The sequence below is a fragment of the Tinamus guttatus genome, unplaced genomic scaffold (genome assembly GCF_059628265.1).
Source record: "Tinamus guttatus ecotype Peru unplaced genomic scaffold, ASM5962826v1 Tinamus_guttatus_pri_ptg000211l, whole genome shotgun sequence".
In the NCBI taxonomy this organism is placed as follows: domain Eukaryota; kingdom Metazoa; phylum Chordata; class Aves; order Tinamiformes; family Tinamidae; genus Tinamus; species Tinamus guttatus.
In genome coordinates, this window is record NW_028288745.1 from 5,588,895 (window position 1) to 5,609,148 (window position 20,254).

Genomic DNA, 20,254 nt, shown 5'->3' on the forward strand with positions numbered 1-20,254 from the left:
TAATGTGCCGTTTTTTTTCAGAAGAGCAAAGCCATTAGAAATGACTCCTTCTAACTTTTTTCTATAAGGTTGTTTTCAGAGGAATGTACAGTTTACTCCAAATATTTATATCTGTTTATAAGGTTCTGTCAGTGGGTGGCCCAAGAAATGCTAGGAAACTTGCAATGAAGGACAGTTAAACACAAGCTGATCTAAAAGTACTGCATTCATTCTGCTCTTAACTGTGACCAATAAAGATTATTTTTAAAAGATGACCTTACTGTGGAGTGGAACAGCAGCAGAGGTGTATTCAGTGAACAGCTTGGAGTCTTAAATTGTTGAGTATATTTTAAAATGAGTATAGAAAATGTCTACTACCATCTCACCTGTACATGACAGAAAAAAAAATGTAGTAGTTCTACATGTTGAAACATCTTTAAAATAATCTCATTAAATGTTTGGCGTTATACAGAATGTTAGAAAAATAAGCTATACAGTGGCACTATACAAAATGACAGATGCAAAATAAGCTCAGATGCAAAATAAGAGTCCGGTAAGTGCATCAATCCTTCCAAACTGTTACTGTGAAAGTGTCCGCCACCTCACACACCAGTTCCCTGTGGTGTATTAACTACCCTTTAACTGTATGGTAGAGCATCACGCTGTGTCACAGTTTTCCTTCTCCAATAACGGTGGTATCTCTTCCCTCCAACCATGGAGCTGAGCATTTTTAGCATGTTTAAAACCTGCTCACCACCACCTTACCGTACACTGTTCCTCAAAGCGGCTACAGCTGCATGTAGAGCCTCCAGTTTCGCTGCCAGCCATGTGGGGGGTGACCCTTTCTGGAGCAGCAGCTTCACAGCCTCCACTGCCCCCTCCATTGTGCCTACTGCTGACTTATACTGCTCCTCTGAGGGTGGGTGACATGCTCTTTTGGCCAGAGGCTGCAGATTTAAACACAGAGTAGACATCATTTATAATCCCATACATAAGTGATTAGTCCTCCTCTAACTGCACAAAAACCTCGGCTGGAGGAGAACTGCGAGAGCTCTTTCCTGCTGCCAGGCACTGCAGAGTTTTCTGGTTTAATACTAAGGGGCAGAAGTGTGCACCAGCTTTTCTCTTTGAACAAGGAGGGCAACAGGGCAGTCTTGAACCTCTCTAGTTTCTGGAACTAGAGAGCCCGGACAGTTTAAAGAAGAGCACATACCTCTTCTGCTGGGTCCAGCTCTCCAGTCTTTTTCAGAAAATGAGCACTGTAGATAATCCTTTCTTGTTTCATGCGTTCTGTTCGTGCTTCCGTTGTCTCTTCTCCTTGCCTTGTCTAGGGAGAAAGCCCCAGGAGAGGTAACTAAACAAGGAGGCGCTACCAGCCTTCACAGGATCAGTTTGTATACCAGAACAATGGAAAATAACTTGCAGTTCAAGATGAATCTAATTCCTCCGTCACTTCTCTGAGCAGGAGATTAAAGTTATCTGCAGCTTAAGTGTACATTAGTGCCCATCAGTTCTTTTGCTAATTATCTGCTTGATAAGAACTGCTTGTCCAGAGGGCAGTTGCTTAAGATTTGCAGCCCAGTGAAGTGGAAGGAGGCAGTTGATATGTTATGAATAAATAGCCAGCTGCTTTTAATGGATTTTTTTTAACCTGCAAGCAAAAAGGACTAAGATGCTGCAGACATGTTCATTTATCTTACAGAAACTGATCAAAGATGACAGAGGAGGGAAAAATACCACACTAAAGGAATAATGGAATCCCATTCTTTTTAGTAGATACGCTCTCCATTTACAAAAATCATACTGCAAATTATTTCTGTTCTACTTAATATGACATTAGATGTGTACAACATAAACTAAGAAAATGGTAAAACAGTTTAAGCTCATACCTTAGCCAGAAAACTAACAACTTTGTTCTTCGTTTCTTCAGAATTAAGGCACTGAGGAACAACATCTTCGTGGCTTGTTTCCTGTCAAAACCATTGAGTAACAGTTGTTCAGTACATACATATTAACAAAAAAATAAAGATGAAGGAGAAACTGCTTTCCCCCGCCACCCCAATCTCGGGAGAATTCCATGCTAACAGATTGTTCTAAACAACCTAGCTCCCTGCAGTCAGGGAGGTTTAAGCCACCAATGCTCGACTTTTATTCATGTGCAACAGCAGCTGTAATGCTAAGATCCAAACTGCTCTGTGAAGAGCAGCAAACATTTACAAACAAAGAACCTCTGAATGACAAAAGTTAACAGTCAAATCTATACATCAGAGCACTGCTCTGCTTACCTCTGCAAAATGTGTGAATGCCTCCAGTGCATGCTGATGAATCAGCCATGTCTGGTCAGCTAGCAGAGAAGAAAACAAAGATGACAACTGAGGTACAACTTGCCTCTGAAAGAGAAACACATATCTATCAGACTTTACAGGACTTAGCTGTGCGTATCTTACCATCATGGAATTCAATCAAAAATCATTCTAAGGTCAAAGGATAAGTTAATGAAATTCAAAAGTGCTACTCTCCTTCCTGGCAAAAAAAAAAAAAAAAAAAAAAAAAAAGCCTGAGAAAATGACTCTTTTTTTTTTTCTTGGTGGTTCAAATATCTGTCCTGCCTAACCACTGAGAAGCAACACGCAAGTGAATGCACCAAGCATCTTACATGCACTTAGCACGAGTGTCTCAGTGAAAAACAAAACCACCATAGATCATTAAATAAATATGCAAGATCATTATGCCATACAGTCTTCCGAGAATTTAAATAAAAAGTACATGTTTTCATCAAAGAGATTAAATAAGATCCCCAACTATATTTACCTGGGCTTCTTGTGGTATAAACACCTTTCCCATAGAAGACAGAAAATCCAGCACTGCTAGACGAACGTGATCTGGGGGATCTAACTGGAAAAGGGAAGACTGCAGTGCAAAAACCTGCAGGAAACCCAAACAAGGATTTATCACACATTGAATACAGATGAAAACTATTCTGTCTAATCATTAAATCTGAAGACATTAATTTTAGAATACTGGATGCAAAACAAAAATAGGTATGCTACAGATTGAAGAAAACTGGCTGGTATAAATACAATGTTCCTTCTGGAGAGAAGTAACCATCTTCTGCTGCATAGCTATATATCTGCCCTATCTTGCAGAGTAACACGATTCTCAGAAGGAACATTAGCCATAGTGCCATATGCTGGTTTAAAGACCATGAAAATAACCAAGAAAGAAATAAAGTTAGAAACCTCCTTATGTTAATGGAAGGCCAGACCATGAAAAATCTCATTAGAGATCTTCAATAAATCACAAAAAACACTTATTCTTCATGAAATGAATTACTCCTAAGTTTCTTACCTGAGTAATTAGTTGAGCATCTAAAGTTTGAATGAAAAATTCCAAGAGGTGAAGTAATAAGCACAGAGTCTGCTGGAGACATGGGTCATCTGACACCTGCAACAGTTCATACAGCATTAGTATCACCACTTTCAGCTCAAGGAACAACTTAATAAAGAATGTAAAATCACAGAAACATTCCAAAATTCTTAGCCTAACTTCATAGGTATAAAACAACACAGAAGATTAAAGTAGTCTTAGAAATATTTTAAGGCAGTTATATTTTTCAAGGCCCTTTCCTTATATTCTTATTAAGGATCTTTCTTATATGATAGCTCCTTCTCCTCTCTTGCCAATTAAGAAGCTAAACTAAAAAGGTCAGCTTAGCCATTTCTCTCATCAGTCGTTAAACGTATTCTTCACAGCCAGTCTCATATTTATTGTTTAAAGCTGCATGTCGCAGACGTGATGTTTGGATAATTCAGACTCGATGTTTCCCAGAGCACAGGCCTCATACGGACAGGCACTGTGAGGGAAGCGCAGCCACGCTGCGCTCTAGGGAACGGTCCGACTGGAGTGGAATGATCAGTACCACACGCACGGCACCAGGCTCGCAAAGCAAGCCTGCTTTCACCCTACAACAGCAACTTCTCTCACCTGCTTAGCCTGGAGAAAAGTCCAGAACTGACCAAGCACTCCTGAGATAGATGCCTGCAGCTCTCCCTCCAGAGTGTCACCAGCGGAATTACAGGCAGTCAACATGACAGCAAAAGCAGCGTTCTGGTAGGAAAAAAGGAGTACAAAAGTGACACCAAACCCCTCCCCAAAACCTACCTGTCAAACAAACCCAAACCCCAGTTTCCTATTGCACTTCTAAACTCATATGAGATGGCTGGAAGCCCAATGTGCTTATGTCAGCTGTACTGTGCAGCTAATCCACCAGGCCACTGACCAATAAGGCTTCCAAATCAAGGACAGTATATTTTATTTTTCCAAGAGTTGTACGCTGAGCTATCGTAGTTAGCTACACTGTTAGGGAAAGGACGGTAGCTAATTCTTTGTGTGGAAGTCTCCACACACTCCTCTCCCTTGCCTCAGAGACCAGCAAAGGTCTTTCAGGTAAGATGCCACATAATATAAATCAGAAATTCTAAGGAAAAATATATTTGCTCATCCATAGAGAAAAGAACTACTAGTGAACTGCAAGACCCCCGCCAATGGATGGAGGTCCATCCATTAGTGATGGACCTCCTTCATCACTAATATGCTACATAACAGAATGCAGCACTAAAATGACAGTCACTGCTCATGTGTTTGACAACTAGGCATGGGGAAAAAAGCTGCAGAGCAGATAAACAGAACAGGTGAGAGCAACAACAGAATCCTTATAACTTGGAAATCTGAAGTTCACACATTTTTACAGAGAATCAAACCTTCTTTACCACAGGTCGGAGCTCTGCCAAAGCGCGCCTGCTAGTCAGCCATTGCCTGCACTGTGCCAGCCCTGCCACGCAGAGCTGATGTGCCACTTGTTTCCTAAGATCAGGATTTAGGGCTTTGAGGGATATATGCTGCCACACTGCCAAGTTTTCCACTTCTTTGGGAAGAAACTTCTGAGTAAATTCTACCTGCAAATAAAAGTTAGTATGAACTAAAAAGATCATGAAAGAATTTGAACCTTGTTAAAAAACTAAGAAACCAACAATCAAAAATCAACACTCATTTGTGCTTGAAGTATTACATTAAAAATGCTTAAAACCTTTAGTTTAAAGAAAGTCTGACTTTTTGGTATTAACAAAAATCTTACACAACTGCCACCTGCCTGTCACATTAGGATTTTAGAATGATTAAGCAACTTACTCTTTCAGCCCTTCAAGTGAGAGCCCTAGAGAGTAGGAGAAACAACTTCAGGGTTATAAATGTGCATGACTTCACTAGAGACACAAGACAAAGCCCAAGTCCATACCTAGAGACCAAGTTAGAGAACTTGGAGAGTGATTCTTGAAGAACACCAACCATCTGCAATGATGGTTATTATGAGCCTACAAAACCAGGCTGCCATGCTTCCTACTTTCAGACTACCTGGCAACAAAATTTGAGCACACTTTTCACAATGTTACAGCGAACAAGCACATATATAGCCACTCTTCTTTTCCTGTGCAACTGATACGTACTGATCTGTGTCACAGTTTGTAACAAAAACAAAAGTTAACCTTGTATTCCCAAGTAACAAAATGACTTGACCTAATAGACTTTCTACACGGTTTCCTTTATTTTAGTTGTCTATTTCAGCATTATCCTTTACAATCTCCGTTAAAAGGCTTTTATTTGTAATAATCACACTGCGTTCTTGAATTTATTTTCAAGGGAATTCTCTATCCTACAGAAAATTCTATCTAGTACTCGTTAAAGTAGGGGTACAGTAAATTTCTACTGCATCACTGTCCTGAAAAACAGCTTCAAAATATAAAGAAAACAGGTATTAAAGGCCGTTTTCACGCCAGAAGAAAAACTACAGTCATAGCCTGCATTAGTAGACCTAGGAGATGTGCTGTTTTCATACTTAATGAAAAAAGGACTTCATTGCCATCCAATAAGGTCAGCATTGGAAAGATGTATGTGCCCTTGATGTTTTAAAGAACACATCAACACAAATTGGGATCCAACATGACAAAGTAAAATCAAGTACAGCAAGAGAGCAAGTAAGCCTCAATTAAGAGCCTGCCATTTCTGAAGAATGGAAACAGGACATTTTTAAAAAGGCCAGTGACTCACACGTCATCTATCAAATATAGAAGACCTCGGTGCTGCACTTGCCTGATGATCTGGAGCCATTAAGAACAGCATACGCCTCAGCAGAACACCCAAGGCTGAAACCTGGTAACACTCATTAGGCCAAGACTTTATCTAAATCAAGATAACAGAGAATACATTTAATTAGATTAAGGAGAAAAAAAAACCACTGTTCAGCAAATTAAACAGAGTGTTTCTAAGAGTTGTAAAACAAAAAAACAAAAGACGTTGGGTTGTACTTTAAGCAGCAGAAGGGATTATCCTTCAGCCAAGACAATATTTACCTTTCAAAGCACCACAAGAAACACTCACTGACATGTCATCAGCCATTATGGCAAGGGCTCTTCCTGGTTTACAATTAGTCCTTTTTTAATTTATTGTTTTCACCTATTCTTATATTCACCGATATTCTTAGCCCTAACACTCTCCACTGAGTATCCACTGACCTCCCGTTTAACTCTTCTCCGTAAAGATCTCTGACATGGCATGTGAGATCTCAACAGTAGCACTCTAAATAAAACAATGCAGGGTATTTCAGAACTACTAGGTGCCTTGCTTGGGATTTTCACAGTACTGCTATTGCTAATTATTGATCATTTTGAGGAATTAAAACTTCATTTTGGATTGGGAAAAAACGAAAAGCTTGGCCTTGATCATAGAAAGGTTGCTGCAGAACTGGAGTTAAAGAGGTGCCAAATTCCAAATACCACAGTGGTTCTTACCAAATGGGCTATCACAAAAACGTGGTGGGCACATAGTTCAGCTGTTCCATACCTGCAATGTGCAAGGGAAAGAAGTTAATGGGGCTACACTTCCGCTAACTAAATATTTTAAGTTTTGTCTTAGAAATGACCATTTTTCCTGACATACTTGATAAACACAAATACAATTGAGAGAACTGTTCCAAAAAACAGTTACTAAATATCAGAAAAAAATTGTGTTCCCCTTGCACGAATATAAAAATGGCTGAATCTATTTCTATTCCTAATTTTTAAATAGGCTCTATATCTGATTAGAATTCAGTTCTAGGACAATTTTATCTTAAATACCTCTCTCAAGGATTATGAGCAACAACATAACTAACTGGAACTGTTGATATCACGCTTGACCTATAACAAAAACATCTTACCGGGCAAGGAAACACCATGAATCCATAGCTAGCAAAGATGTGATCATACTAGAACCAAGCACAGCATCCAGCAAAGCACGCTCCTGTGGAGAAAATATATAGGTAAATTAAAACAGAAACTGATTGCAGGCTTACTGCATCATGTTTACTCTACTAAATAGCATAAAATCTAGTAAGATTTTCACCTTATTCAATTAAAATGCTTTAACAACTATATTTAATACTCTGTCTTCACTTGCAAGTTCAAGCAAGTAGATATATCTTCAGCTTTGCATATATTTTATTAAAATAAGCTAAAGGTACTTCATTTTTCAAGGTATTTCAATATGTGCATCCCTTCTTCACAAGGCATTATTTATGAAAATATTTTTTATGAATGTGTTATTTTTTTTTTTGCCAGGTCTACCGGCAGTTTGCTGGAAAACACAAAAACTTCCCCCTTTGGGGAAACTAAATTTTATCTGAAAGGGGAATGTAGCATTCAGAAAAAAAAAGCTAAACTAATTTAACATTCATCTGGAAGCTTTCTTGTCTATGCTTGAGAAAAATCAAAAAACATAAAACTTTCAAAAAAATCTCATTTTCATTTTATGGCATGGTTTTAAGTGGAATCACAATGATGCATTTTTAGCCTAATGATCTACTCTTGTTACCTTACAGTACAGACAAACAAAAACAAACACATTTAATATTTGGAATACTGCATAAAAGATACTGCACTTTAAGCAACACTCCCCAAAGAGAACAAAGATTTCCAATAGAAACTATTGGTTCTCAACAACATGTATAAAGACTTTTTCCCCCCCCTCTCCCTTTAAATGACTTCTATTGCACAACCAAAATCCTTCTATTTAACCACATTATAGCTGTTCTCTAAAGAGTAATCAAACCCCTTCACAGGCATGACTTGTCACCCTTTTTTTAAATATGTATGTATCACATCATCTGAAAAAAATCAATCAGCAGGAAACAATCTTACCAGCTGAGGAAAGTGTGACGGGAGCGTGGAAGCAATGAAGGAGCAGAGGTGGACACAGACGTAATGATACAGGGTGATGGGAATCGCTGGCTGTCCTGTACCAATAGCCTCTGGCAAACAAACAGGGAGGGAGAGCTCGCCGGAACATTGCTGGAAACTGAGAAAAAGGGCCGAGTACAAAGACAAGCTGTAGCGGAAAAAAGGTAAAAAAAAAAAAAAAAAAAAAAAAGACAAAAAGAGATAGTTAGGTTGCAGACATACAAATCCCAAACTCTGTAAACAACATCTATATTGTAGGATCCTTGCATCAGACTGCAAACTGCCAGTTACCTCAGTGCTACAGGTCTACATCCGTGATTACCTTCCTCTGTTTTACAAATTGAGGTGATTACAAGTGGGTTCAGGCATAAAATCCAACATCTTAACTTAGTGGAATATCATTAAATTACAGGCCCTTTTCTATGCTGGAAGGAAGCCAAACAACACCCCCTTCCTGAACAAAGGTATTCTGGGACCAAACAACAGACCCTGTTTTTCCCAGGATAAGAATATAAATGCGTAGAACTTGTTAATTTTACCATTTCTTTGCGAGGGGAACCTTAGCAATGGAGCCCCTCTCTTTGTCTGAGCAGCCTGACTGGTACAGTCAGGAATTACCATGAAATCTGTTTTAATACCTTCTTCCCGTGTTCCAGAGACTTTGCACTTCTTCAGGTTGAGAGGACAATTTATCCATTATGCCAATCAGCAGAAGACATTGGGGCAGTTGCTGCTCAGGAGGAAGACCTGTAGATAGATAGATAGATAGATAGATAGATAGATAGATAGATAGATAGATAGATAAAAATATGAGGATAGTTGCCCTGGTAAGTATATTTTGCATGCATGTAAAGTAGTTTCTAAATAAGCGACAAATTACAAAGAAGTTGTGAAGAATAAAAGTTTCCAGCAAAACAATCAAAACCATTTTTGACACAGCCGATGCCAAACCAAAAAAACAGTATTTTATCAAGAACACTATTCTTGAAGTGTAAAATAAACACTATATATACACTATTTCAGGAAAAAAAAAGTATTTCAATTCTCAACTGCTGCTAACATGTTCTGCAAAGCAGTTGCAATCCAGAAGCTTCGAGCTTCCAGCCTCCTCGAAAGCACTGGCACTGTGTTCCACGGGTGCATCACTGTGGTCACGAGGCCAGAGCACTTATGTGGGCAAGAAGGAAGCCCAGACTACAGACAGAAAAGGAGCAACTGATACTTATACCATAGCTCCCAAGAGGGAGCTCTGCTACGTCAGAATCATGGTATGTTGGTCAGAGTGGAAGCTTTCTGGACAGTTATGATCATCTCTAGTTGGAAGGCATTCAATACTTCACAAAAAATAGCTGTTATCCCCCATCAATAGTGCAGGAAGAAACATTCAGCCTACTTCAAAAAACTGTGGCATAAATGTGGATTGAACAATGCAAAACAGCCAAATTCAGTAGGCTTTCTGTTAAACAGATTAGTATTGAGGTTACTGTGAGTACTTTGGAAAATACGTATTCAACAGCAACATGAACTCTCTGCTATAAAACTCATCTGAGTTAATATGCAACTAGCATGAAGAAAAGCTTAATAGCTACAAAAGGACAAGAAGCAAACAAATAAGTGCAGAATGTTGCCTAAGTACCTGTTACCCACCCCCCAAAAAAATCAATATCAAGTCTGATCCCTTAACAGTAGTTACATGTATTCTAAACCCACCTAATTTTTCACTTAACACTTGCTCCATAAAAGGGCTAAAGGGAAGAAGCTGGTTGATTAGCGGGTCTAGAGCCACAAGAAAAACTCTGGATATTTCATCTCGATGAACCTCTGAGATTACTGGAGCATAGAGACTGGGAGGAAACTTGCTGAGCAGGGCAGAAAAAAAGAAATAAGTTAAACACTCTCAGCAGCATTATTTAAAAAAAAATCAAGAAGGCAGATTCATGAGTTCACTATTATTGTGAATTAAAAGCCAAGACAGAAAAAGCTCCCTGTTTTATAATACCTACCAAAAGTGTGAGTTGCAACTCTGTTTTCAGCCTTTAAAACAAGCATGACAACCTAGTATTTTAATAAACACATAGAAGAAAATCTTTCAACCTCACAGAAAATGCATGCAAAATATATAACATAAAAAAATCACAAAAAGGCAAACAGTGAAAGTCAAAGAAACACTAGTAGATACAATTTAACTGTAATAGAGTTGGCAGTGCTCTAATTCAGTAAACAACATTAATAAAAGAGTACCCCTTAATTTATTTAAAAGGAAGAAAAGAGCAATAAATAAAAAAAAAAAGATGATATAAGAATAAAGCAAAAGAGATGATGAAATGAACTCCTTCTACTCTTGCAGCTTAGAAAGGGACTGGAAAATGCTACTCTCCTACTGAAAAAAGCCTGCTTCTTTTTGCAGAGTGAATAAAAATTCACAACCTTCTGCTTAAGAAAGCTCTACAAGGTAAGTAAAGTCAGAAGAGGAAGCTTGTAAAAAATAATCACCTAATTTTGTAGGAAAACATGCAGTTAAGTCATGCAAGGATCTTGCCATAGAACCTGGTTTCAATTCCAAAAGAATGACTGAAATCAGCCTTCTATTGTAAGTTCAGTTTATTCCTTGTTATGGCAGTAAACAGAACAAACAATTTTTGGAAGAGAAATGATAAGCAGTTTTCAGCCTGTGATAGAAAACACTTTTGATTTTCATAGCATAACATTAAAAAGCCTTTGCTTTTGGGGCAACCATGCAGTCCTTTCATGAGATTTCGTAAGGTTATAAGCACAACAGTTAAGCTGTGGAAGAATTTCAAAATACTCTGTTTCAAACTCTCTTCTGGCCAAACGTTTCTACACTTAAACTTGGAGAAGAAACAATCTGTCAAACTGTTCCTAATGATACCTGTGTGCAGATCTGGGGATTTTTATCCTTTAATAGCATTTAAAAACAGAAGAAGAAAACATGCCCATCTAGCGACAGATGTAACAGGAAGGAACTGGTTGTTTCAAAGACTCCATGGTTGTTGTCTGACCTCCTTGCTAAGCTACTTCACTGCAGGATTGCCTGCAGGAATTCTGACTTTAGAGACTTCAAATGAACTTGCATTGACAAAACAAGGGCCCAAGCCAATCAACTGTTTAATACAACAGATTTTTAGGAAATGTTGACTGAAGCAAGTGCAAAAAAGTTAGGTTTGTTTTCTGTATCTGACACACACACACTGATTAAGAATGGGTTTAAGGTAACTAGTACTACATAAAAGATGCCCAACTGATCTGCCGAACTTCCCTAACCTGTGTACTTAAAAAAAAAAAACATCAACAAACCCTGAAACAATATTTGTCATCTCAAAATACTTGCAACTTTAAAATGAAATATGTGTTTATATTCCTAAGATACCATCAATAAACAATTGTTCTTACTTCACTTACCTGTATATTTGAAGAAACAGCTGGTGTAATTGAGAGCACAAATCCGAGAAGAAAGAAAGAAATTCCTGCAAAAGCCATTCATTTTGAGCAATATTTTTAATATAAATTACATGATTGAACACATTTTTTTCCATTTTAGTACATTGGTGTGTAAAATGATACCTAACAAAACATGATTAAATTCTAACCATCTCCAGCACAAAGCAGGTACAAAACGAATAAGGAATTTCTAAGGTTAATTACCTTGCATGTATATATATTCTATTTAAGACAGTTAGATTTATAGGCTCATTTAAAAAACTTAACAAGCACAGATGTAATAGCCATAGGAACTGCAAAAAACTGAAGTGCTCAAATACATGTTGTAAAGCTATTTTATTCTGTCATAATGCTATTCACTTTGTGCCAAAAAAATCAAAACCCTGCTTTTACCGCTGGGACAAAGCAGATACATAATAACCATCAATGTCTTCTGTCTCCTAAATGGTCACTTAGGTAAAACACAAAATACAGAGAGGAAAAAGGGGAAGAGATTAGCAAGAAAATAAAGGAGAGGAAATAAGGAAAAAAAAAACCCGCAAGGAAAACAACAGATTATCTACCTATCAGAAGGGGATTTTCTCAAAAATGTTGTGGTAATCTTTCCCTCCTACGTGCTTCATGGAGAAAGGGTTTTGCTGAATGAATGATGGGATACAGGAATCTGTTGCCATTGTTGAGCAACAGAAAAATTGTTTTAACAGCTCTGGCCATTTCATGCAAGTTTGGAATTTTGTTTGACGCTAAAAGGGATGAAGTGTTTGAAACGATTACTTAGCATAAGGTTTAGCAAATAATACCTTCTCAAATTACTTTACAAATAGATATTTAAATCTTTATATATCAGATTCCTGTTGAGAAATAGATCTATTCCACTTGTGCCGAGGATCAGCACAGCATCCCCTTCTGAAGACTGGAAAACTGAAGCACAGCAATACAGCGAGTTGGCCAGGCCAATGGAAGTTAGCTTCTGAGCTAGTAATACTACACTGACATTTCTAATCCTCAATGCTGCATCCAAGCTATTAGACAACGGTTGCCTCTTACATTATGTTGTCCCATGGCAAAAAGTTACTAATCGGCAAAGAAAAAGGTTTAGGTGAAATTAAAATGAACAGTCTTCTAAATCAGGACTCTCCTGACCAGAGTTTTTCTTGCAGCTAAGGCTGTGCAAATATTAGTTATTTTTTTTTTCTTTTCAATCCATTAGGGATTTAAAACCCTAAGTCATTTCTGAGTCAGCTGAAAGAACTACAAGCAAGCTAGGCAGGGATGTTAATTATACCGCCCACTGCGTGTAGTCATTAATTGGTAAGATATTATTGTATACTATAATGACACAGTTTGCACAGCAGAGCTTTAAGTTTCGTACTAATGTAGGATTCAGGTATTAAATCTTACCTTGGTGTAGTGGACAAGAGAATTAGCTAAAAATCGGCAGAGTTTGACTGTCTTCTGGAATAGCTTGAGGTCAGTGCCCTCCTAATCAAAAAAAAAAGTAGTTATAAAACCTTATCTAGAGAGAGTACTACAATCAAAAGAAAGTTAAAATTGCCAACATGCTCAAAACATATTTGAAATTGATTCCCACACAATCCCCAGTAACAGAGGAAAAAACTTTGGAAGCCTCAGTATACCTCTCAAAACTTTTCATACTAATATTCAGAACTGAAATACTGTGGTTTTATTCTCCTTTGCATACAGTTTAGGAAACAAAGTTCCTGCAGAGGATGGTGAAAACTTATTTCCAATGCCTCACTGAAACATTCTGAATCTAAACAAATTATGGGCCTCATTTTTACACAGTTTGAAAAGAATGAGGTATCCTGCCCACCAAATGCATTAAAAAGCACTCCAAGCAATAAAAGAGCACAAAAATGTATCTTTTTCAAGTTTAGAAATCTCCTAAAACTGCTTTTGATTCACCTGTATATCCGACACCTTCATTTGCTCAGCCAGTTGCAAACAGGAGTGAAAAGAAAAAAGAGTATCATTGCACAGGCCACTGATGATTTCACTGTGTTTCAGATGGCCCTGAAGGAGGGCATGATGCTTCAGGCTTTGCCTGAAAGACAGAAATAGAATCAGAAATTTAATTGTCAGAAGTGATCACATAAAAGTTAATACAAATCCAGTTAACCTAATTAATCTGCTTAGGCTGTTATGCCACACAAATCAGTGTGGTATCTGTGAACACTAAAATGTCACCGTGCTCACAAGTCCAGAAATCTAGAGAGGAGCAAAGCATGAAGAAAAGGTAGGAGAAAAGCACCAGACATCACAACTTGATCCAAAATAGAGATTTGCAGGTGAGGCCTTTTAAAACTATTCATTCGTACCATGGCATTTCAAACATTCTTCTGATATTAATGTAAAAAACCCAAAGTTTCTTTCACTTTTAAATGACAGATTCTTAACCACCTTCATTTAATTCTACACATTTGCTAAATTTCCACAGGAATTGAATTTTCTAAATTCAGCTGTATTTGAAACCCTGAACATAAAACATGGGTTATTTAAAATCAGAGTCCAGTCATACTACAATGACATTCAAAGGGTTCAAAGACATACTTGATTATGAACTTCCATGTGTTGGCATGGATCGCATGGTCCATATTGGAAATGACAGAGCAGATCTCCAGCACACTGTGGATTACTGTGGAGGAAATAACGGCAAACCCAAGTTAAAGCAGATTCCTCAGATCACAGCTACTACTAACTACAGAACACCACAGCAGCAGCACTGGATCAGGAAAATGGCTCAGTGCAGCAGTGCTGCCCATTTCCTACAACCTGGACCTACATCCCACATCTAACACAGAAAATTTCAGGAAGAAACCAGAAATATTTCAAGAAGCAAAATGCTGCCATCAGAAGAGCTGGTCAAGAGAACAGAACTGAGCAGGCTCAAAACTCTATCTTAAAAGTGCTAACTCACTAGAAATAGAAGACTGGGTAAGGCTAAAAAAAAAATCTTTAGATCTGTGTGTACCTGATACCATATCTGCAATGTTATCTTCACTAGAAGCAGAGCCCAGAGAAATTGCATCAAGTAGTTCCATCAGCTGTTTCTGAAGAGAATATGTTTCCTTAAACATAGCTTGTAGGAGGTCAGAAATCAAGTGCAGATGCCCACAGTACACTGATTCACTGTCCTGCAGGAAAGGGGGAAGAGTTGAAAAAAAATAAAAACAAAACACTTCTGGAATCACAGCCTGGTCTTTAATCTGTAGATAATACTGAAAGCTTTATTATGCATTTCACTGGAAAAAAAAAAGGAAAAAAAAAAGGCCTAAATACACTTAGTTCAACTCATTACTCAGCAAGAGTAGCTTCTGATACCAACTTCTGCTTGTTATGTACTAACTATAAAATGCACTCTAATCCACAGCTAATGAAAATTGCCTGGCTCTAAAGAATTCCATGGACTTTAGATTAGACTTTGATTAATGAATTTAATATCAGATTTTCAAACAAAACTGTTGCTGTTAATGACAGCAAAAGTTGCATTTCAAATATTTCCCAATATATTCAAATTATAAATGGTAAATAAAGGAATGGAATGTGCAGAAGGACAGACTTAAAAGTGAAAAGGCAGACCAAAAGCTATTGAGTCCTGTGATAAGCTTATTTTATTTATACTGCTTCAGAGGCAAATATTATCAGCACAGTGACAACTACTTCCTCTGAGAATGCAAGTATGACACTCACATGCATTACTTACCATAAGTAAAATCAGGATCAACTTTTCAGTCTGCTTTGGAACTTGCACAGAAATAGGGCAAATAACACATTAACCATCTATAGCTCTGAAACTACTGCAGCCATTGGAAGTGCACAGAGGGCCTAAACTCTTAGACAAAATATTTGATTGACACTGATGAAAAATATGGAAATAATGCAGTCTGTCTTTCAGCAGCAGGCCAAATTCACTGGGCAGAGAGTTGAAAACCTTGGCACTACTCACATACTGTAAATGATTTAATAAACCAGTAATAAAAAAAATCTACTGCAATATTTTTCAAAAAATGGATCTTCTTGCAAAGGAGTGCTTTGTAAAACACAGGTAAAATAACTTTTCTTCTGCTAACATAGACCTACCTTACAGTGTGTAAAAGTGTTCTTTATCACGTAAAGAACAGAGGACGGGAGGGTGCGGATGCTCTCCAGAGGCACACACGCTTGGAGCGTGCAGACGAACCGCACGCAGCTGGTCAGAGTCTCCAGCAGCTGCACCACAGTCTGAAAGCACAAAGAAACAACAAAAACCAGCAAAGATACCAGCTTTAATGATAGTTTCAAAAGCAGCTTTTCTTAGCCGGCTTGCTAGATGATGATAGCTAAAATTAACTGCTTTTTCTATAAGTAATTACTTTACTAAGGATGAATGAAACTCCACAAAATTATCTGAATCAATTTCAGAACTCTTCTGCAATACCATATATTTTTTAACATGAAAACTTCATATTTCTTTTGGCTACTGTTTTCAAATTAAAAAAAATCACTTGGAATTAAGGGACTATATAAACAGATGCTGTCTGAATATGGAGTCACATGCCATTTGCATTACAGACTAAGAGTAAAAACTGTTTTATTTTTATTCTGATTAACATTACATACTGACTAATTAAATGATATAGAAAATCTTAATTAAACAGCAAATGCAAATGAAGATCAAAATACAGTCTAACCAGCTGATTAGTAGGCAGCAAATATATTCCCAAAACATTTTTCCTGCTTAGGTTAAAATAAAGATAAAATTAAATAAAATTAAATAAATATATATTGCTTTGACAGCTTTCATAAGACTTACCTGTAAGAGATCCCTTAAAGTACTGCATAATTCTGTATTCTGGCTGGTTAAATCTTTGGCCTGATTGGATAATTCATACATCAAGTTATCGAATAACTGTAGAGTCTGCCAGAACAAAACAAATGTAAAACATTTTACTTACAAACATATTCCCACAAATAACAACATCACCATGCATCTGCTCAATTTCTTGGCACGGAGTCATAAAGAGATATGTCACAGGATACAGTGTTTTCTAGTCTAACATGAAATATGTAGTGTGACATGCAAAACTGAAAAACATCACTTCTCTAATTATAGATATCTGTTACTAGGCATAAGTAATAACACTTTATTTAAAGCATTTGCTGTCTGGTAGTAAAGGTAACTTCCTGGCTAATTTGCTTAAAATAACGTATCTTATTTTGCTGAAGAGTTTTTAATTTGGTTTTAACCAGATCATTTTAAGATAGAATGACTTTTGTCTCAGAAAAGTAGGTTTTTATTCTAAAAAAAGAACATTAATATTTTAATAAACAAGGAAATAGAATCATATGACCATCAAACAACAATAATTTCTACTTCAGCTGAGACCCTTGGATACAAGTGCTACTGCTCAGCAGTTTTTTAACACTGAATTAACAACAACCAAAATTTAGCTGAAATCAACATACCTTAGGCAATACTTTTGAGAAAAAAGTTTGTTCCAATTCTACAATACTGATATGAGGCAAAAACATTTCAGTTAGGATCTTCAAAACACCTGCAAAGCAAAATACTTAATTACAGAAAAACAACACACAATTATCAGAACGTCTGGCAACCTACTACATAAAACAACAACAAAACATCCCTATGTCAAACAGATCAGTTATTTAATTTTGAGAAAAGCAACATAACACTCACCACACACAAATTATTTAAAAAAAAAAAAAAAGAAAAAAATTCAAACAAGAATAAGGGCTGCACCATAATTTAGTATGACATGACATCCCTTTAGTGGCATCACTGGACTACACTCAGTTGAAAGCCAAGCACAATCATTTGTCCACAAGAAAAAGAGTCTTAAATGTATGAGCTCTTCATGTTTTTTTATAAAGGCTGTTCAGCATGTAATTGCTGCAGTGTGCAAGGTCCAAGAGCAGGAAAGCACGTAAATTACCAGTTATAACACAAGTATTTTAAGCCACCATGAACCCCGCGTAAGGAGAAGAGGGGCATGTCTCGATCCCTACTTACGAATATGCTCAGTCCGGTCTTCAGACTCTTGATACATGGAGTAAAGACATTAAGGAAACTCAAACTTAAGTTTATTCCCAGCCCCTTTGCCCAAGCCCCTGGGGCTCCTCACACGCGGCCGCGCGCACGTTTTCCCCACTGCGTGAAATGAGGGCAGCTGCTCAGGCACGAGGCGGCAGATGGGCGCCTGCACGTGCAGGATCGGGGCATTTCTGTAACGTGAGGCGGGATAAGCGGCGGGGGTGACGGATATACACTTGGACTTGATGAATTTGAAGGTCTTTTCCAATCATCATGATTTATGATATGTCACTGAAAAGTGCTAAACGAGCTACACGGTACTTTCTCCTCAGTGTTCAGGTGACGAGCGGGACATTTCCTCCCCGCGCCGCTGCTGCGCCGCCTTCCCCGCGTGTTCTCCCCACGCGCGGAGGGGGAAACGCCCCCGCCCCGCCTCCCTCCAGCCCTCCCCCCCGCCCCGGCGGAAGGATATAAGGAGCCGGGGCAGCACGGCGGGCAGCTCGCGGCGGCAGAGCTCCCAGTCCCAGCTGTCCAGCTCCCGCAGGAGCAGCTCGGGGTCCGTTTGCGACATGGCAGCCGCCCCGTTACCTCAGGAGCGGCGGGAATGGGGAGCGCCGCTATCCCGGCGGCCTGCGCGCCCGCGCGTGCGCAGAGCGGGCAGGAAGGGGCGGGCGGCCCACGTGTGCGAGCGGGAAGGCGGCGGCGGTGCCGGTAGGACGAGACCGGGCCGGGGCCGGGGGCAGAACCGGGTCTGGGTCCCCTCGGCAGCGTGGGAGCGGGGCGGCCACGGGGAGGAGGGCAATAACCCCCGCAGGAGGGTATTTTATTAAATATATATATATATCCAAAACGGTATTTTTGCCTGTGTTCTAGAGTCTTGGGTATGATTAAACTACCATTTATTCTCCTTTCCAGAAACTATCTACCTGGTATCGGTAAACAGATGGTATTCTGCTTGAAAAAGTTTGGCATAACTACGTAAAAACGTCTTTATAAGCGAAATCTTTGTATGACTTCTGCTAGTAGATGAGTGTTTCTGGTGGCAGTAAAACTGTGCCAGGTGTTTTTCTTTGCTGAAAATGGCCTTCCGGTTTAATTTTTCCTTTGGAGAAGATGCTGCAGAGGCTGATGATGAGCCAGAGCTGCAGCTGGGCACTCCCCAGCGCGAGCGAGCGGCTGAGGCTGCCGCTCAGTGCCGGGATGCGACCCCGTCGGAGCAGCCCCTCCGCCTCAAGGCTGCCAAAGAGCACCACGTTCCCAAAGATGCCAACCAAATACTGGAAAATAAAACCATGGAAATGGTAGCGGGACTGTATTCTGTAAAGATATCCACAGTGGAAAAGCAGCTTTTGGATGGCTTGCATGGAGAAGACCTGGTGTCCAAAAGCGTTTTGGCTCACTCTGACCTCGTCCCAGGTGTGTACGAGGGAGGGCTCAAGGTCTGGGAGTGCACCTTTGATCTCTTGGGTTACTGCTCCGAGACTGAAATGCAGTTTGCTGACAAGACTGTGTTGGACCTCGGTTGCGGTGCCGGACTGCTAGGAATAGTTGCCTTGAGGGGAAAAGCTAAAGAAGTCCATTTCCAGGACTACAACAGCACTGTGATTGAGGAAGTAACCTTGCCTAACACTGTGGCTAACTGTAGAGTTGATGGAGATGAAGGAAAAATTAGTAAGCCTCCTTCAAAGAGACTTAAGAAAGCAAAATGCTCCCTCGATCTGCTTGCCAAATGCAGATTTTTTTCTGGAGAATGGTCCAAAGTCAGCCAGCTCCTGTTAAGTGGCAGCAAACCCTTTTCAAAGTATGATCTCATTCTCACATCTGAGACCATCTATAACCCTGATTACTATGGTGCTTTACATGATGCACTGTCTCAGCTGTTGGCCGAACATGGACGTGTGTATTTGGCAAGCAAAGCCCATTACTTTGGGGTTGGGGGTGGTGTCCCCCTCTTTGAGAAATTCATTGAGGAGAGGAATGTGTTCAGGACTAACACAGTTAAAATAATCGATAAAGGACTGAAGCGCTTTATCATTGAAATGGCCTTTAAATATTCCAGTTAAATTCAGCCACTGGTTCTCAAAAAAAAAAAAAAAGTCTTAAGACATGTTTTAATCCTCTTCTCTTTGCCTTTCCTCTGTTGAGGTTCTTCTGAATAGAGAAGTTAACGTGCTCTACTGGAGATTGAACTGTTTGATAAATTCTGATGTCTATCTTCAAGTGAAGGATTGTTCTCATTCTGGTTTTTAAAAGAGAAATACTGCTTATTTATGCAAATTTGAATTGTCATTTGTGTATATAATTGAAAGTGAAGTGATTCAAGGCCCCCAATTCTCCTTTCCCTTTTTTTTTTGGCAGTGCCAAAAATTTAAGTCATAAAAGTGGCTGCTGAGTGCAGCTTGCAAGAGGTGATTTAGCATCCCAGTAGAACACAGAAAGTGGTTTTCAAGGTTCATGCTCACCAATGCTTGGTATGACTCAAATGCAGTACCAAACT

The 20,254-nt window shown here is 38.9% G+C and overlaps 2 protein-coding genes across 4 annotated transcripts; one reads left to right on the forward strand and one right to left on the reverse strand.

Annotated features, from left to right (window-relative positions):
* Positions 1–706: 706 nt before the first annotated feature.
* FIRRM (FIGNL1 interacting regulator of recombination and mitosis) lies at positions 707–17,770 on the reverse strand. 3 transcript variants are annotated; one of them, XM_010221843.2, is made up of 23 exons: positions 17,737–17,770; positions 17,172–17,260; positions 16,519–16,623; positions 15,807–15,947; positions 14,698–14,860; positions 14,277–14,361; positions 13,632–13,770; positions 13,107–13,187; positions 11,667–11,731; positions 9,957–10,105; positions 8,885–8,993; positions 8,208–8,394; positions 7,229–7,311; positions 6,822–6,873; positions 6,124–6,213; positions 4,749–4,934; positions 3,964–4,086; positions 3,328–3,423; positions 2,791–2,904; positions 2,265–2,369; positions 1,869–1,949; positions 1,193–1,306; positions 707–926 (listed from the first exon to the last, which is right to left on the reverse strand). In XM_010221843.2, the coding sequence occupies exons 2-23, from the start codon at positions 17,235–17,237 to the stop codon at positions 741–743; spliced, it is 2,520 nt and encodes an 839-aa protein (XP_010220145.2). In that variant the 5' UTR covers positions 17,238–17,260; positions 17,737–17,770; the 3' UTR covers positions 707–740. The 3 variants fall into 3 exon arrangements, with proteins under 3 accessions (XP_010220145.2, XP_088380591.1, XP_088380590.1); XM_088524465.1 differs by having other exon boundaries at positions 4,749–4,930; positions 6,120–6,213; XM_088524464.1 differs by having other exon boundaries at positions 17,172–17,217; positions 17,737–17,768.
* Positions 17,771–18,836: 1,066 nt separating this feature from the next.
* Positions 18,837–19,847, forward strand: METTL18 (methyltransferase 18, RPL3 N3(tau)-histidine). The gene has a single exon (XM_010221886.2). The coding sequence runs from the start codon at positions 18,837–18,839 to the stop codon at positions 19,818–19,820; it is 984 nt and encodes a 327-aa protein (XP_010220188.1). The 3' UTR covers positions 19,821–19,847.
* Positions 19,848–20,254: the final 407 nt, after the last annotated feature.

Coding starts and splice junctions, on each gene's coding strand:
- FIRRM (XM_010221843.2), bottom strand. CDS start 17,237: ATGTTTTTGCCTCATATCAGTATTGTAGAATTGGAACAAACTTTTTTC. Junction 4,935..6,123: donor TAATGGCTCCAGATCATCAG/GCAAGTGCAGCA, acceptor TTTTATTTGCAG/GTAGAATTTACTCAGAAGTT. Junction 2,370..2,790: donor TTATACCACAAGAAGCCCAG/GTAAATATAGTT, acceptor TTTCTCTTTCAG/AGGCAAGTTGTACCTCAGTT.
- METTL18 (XM_010221886.2), top strand. CDS start 18,837: ATGGCCTTCCGGTTTAATTTTTCCTTTGGAGAAGATGCTGCAGAGGCT.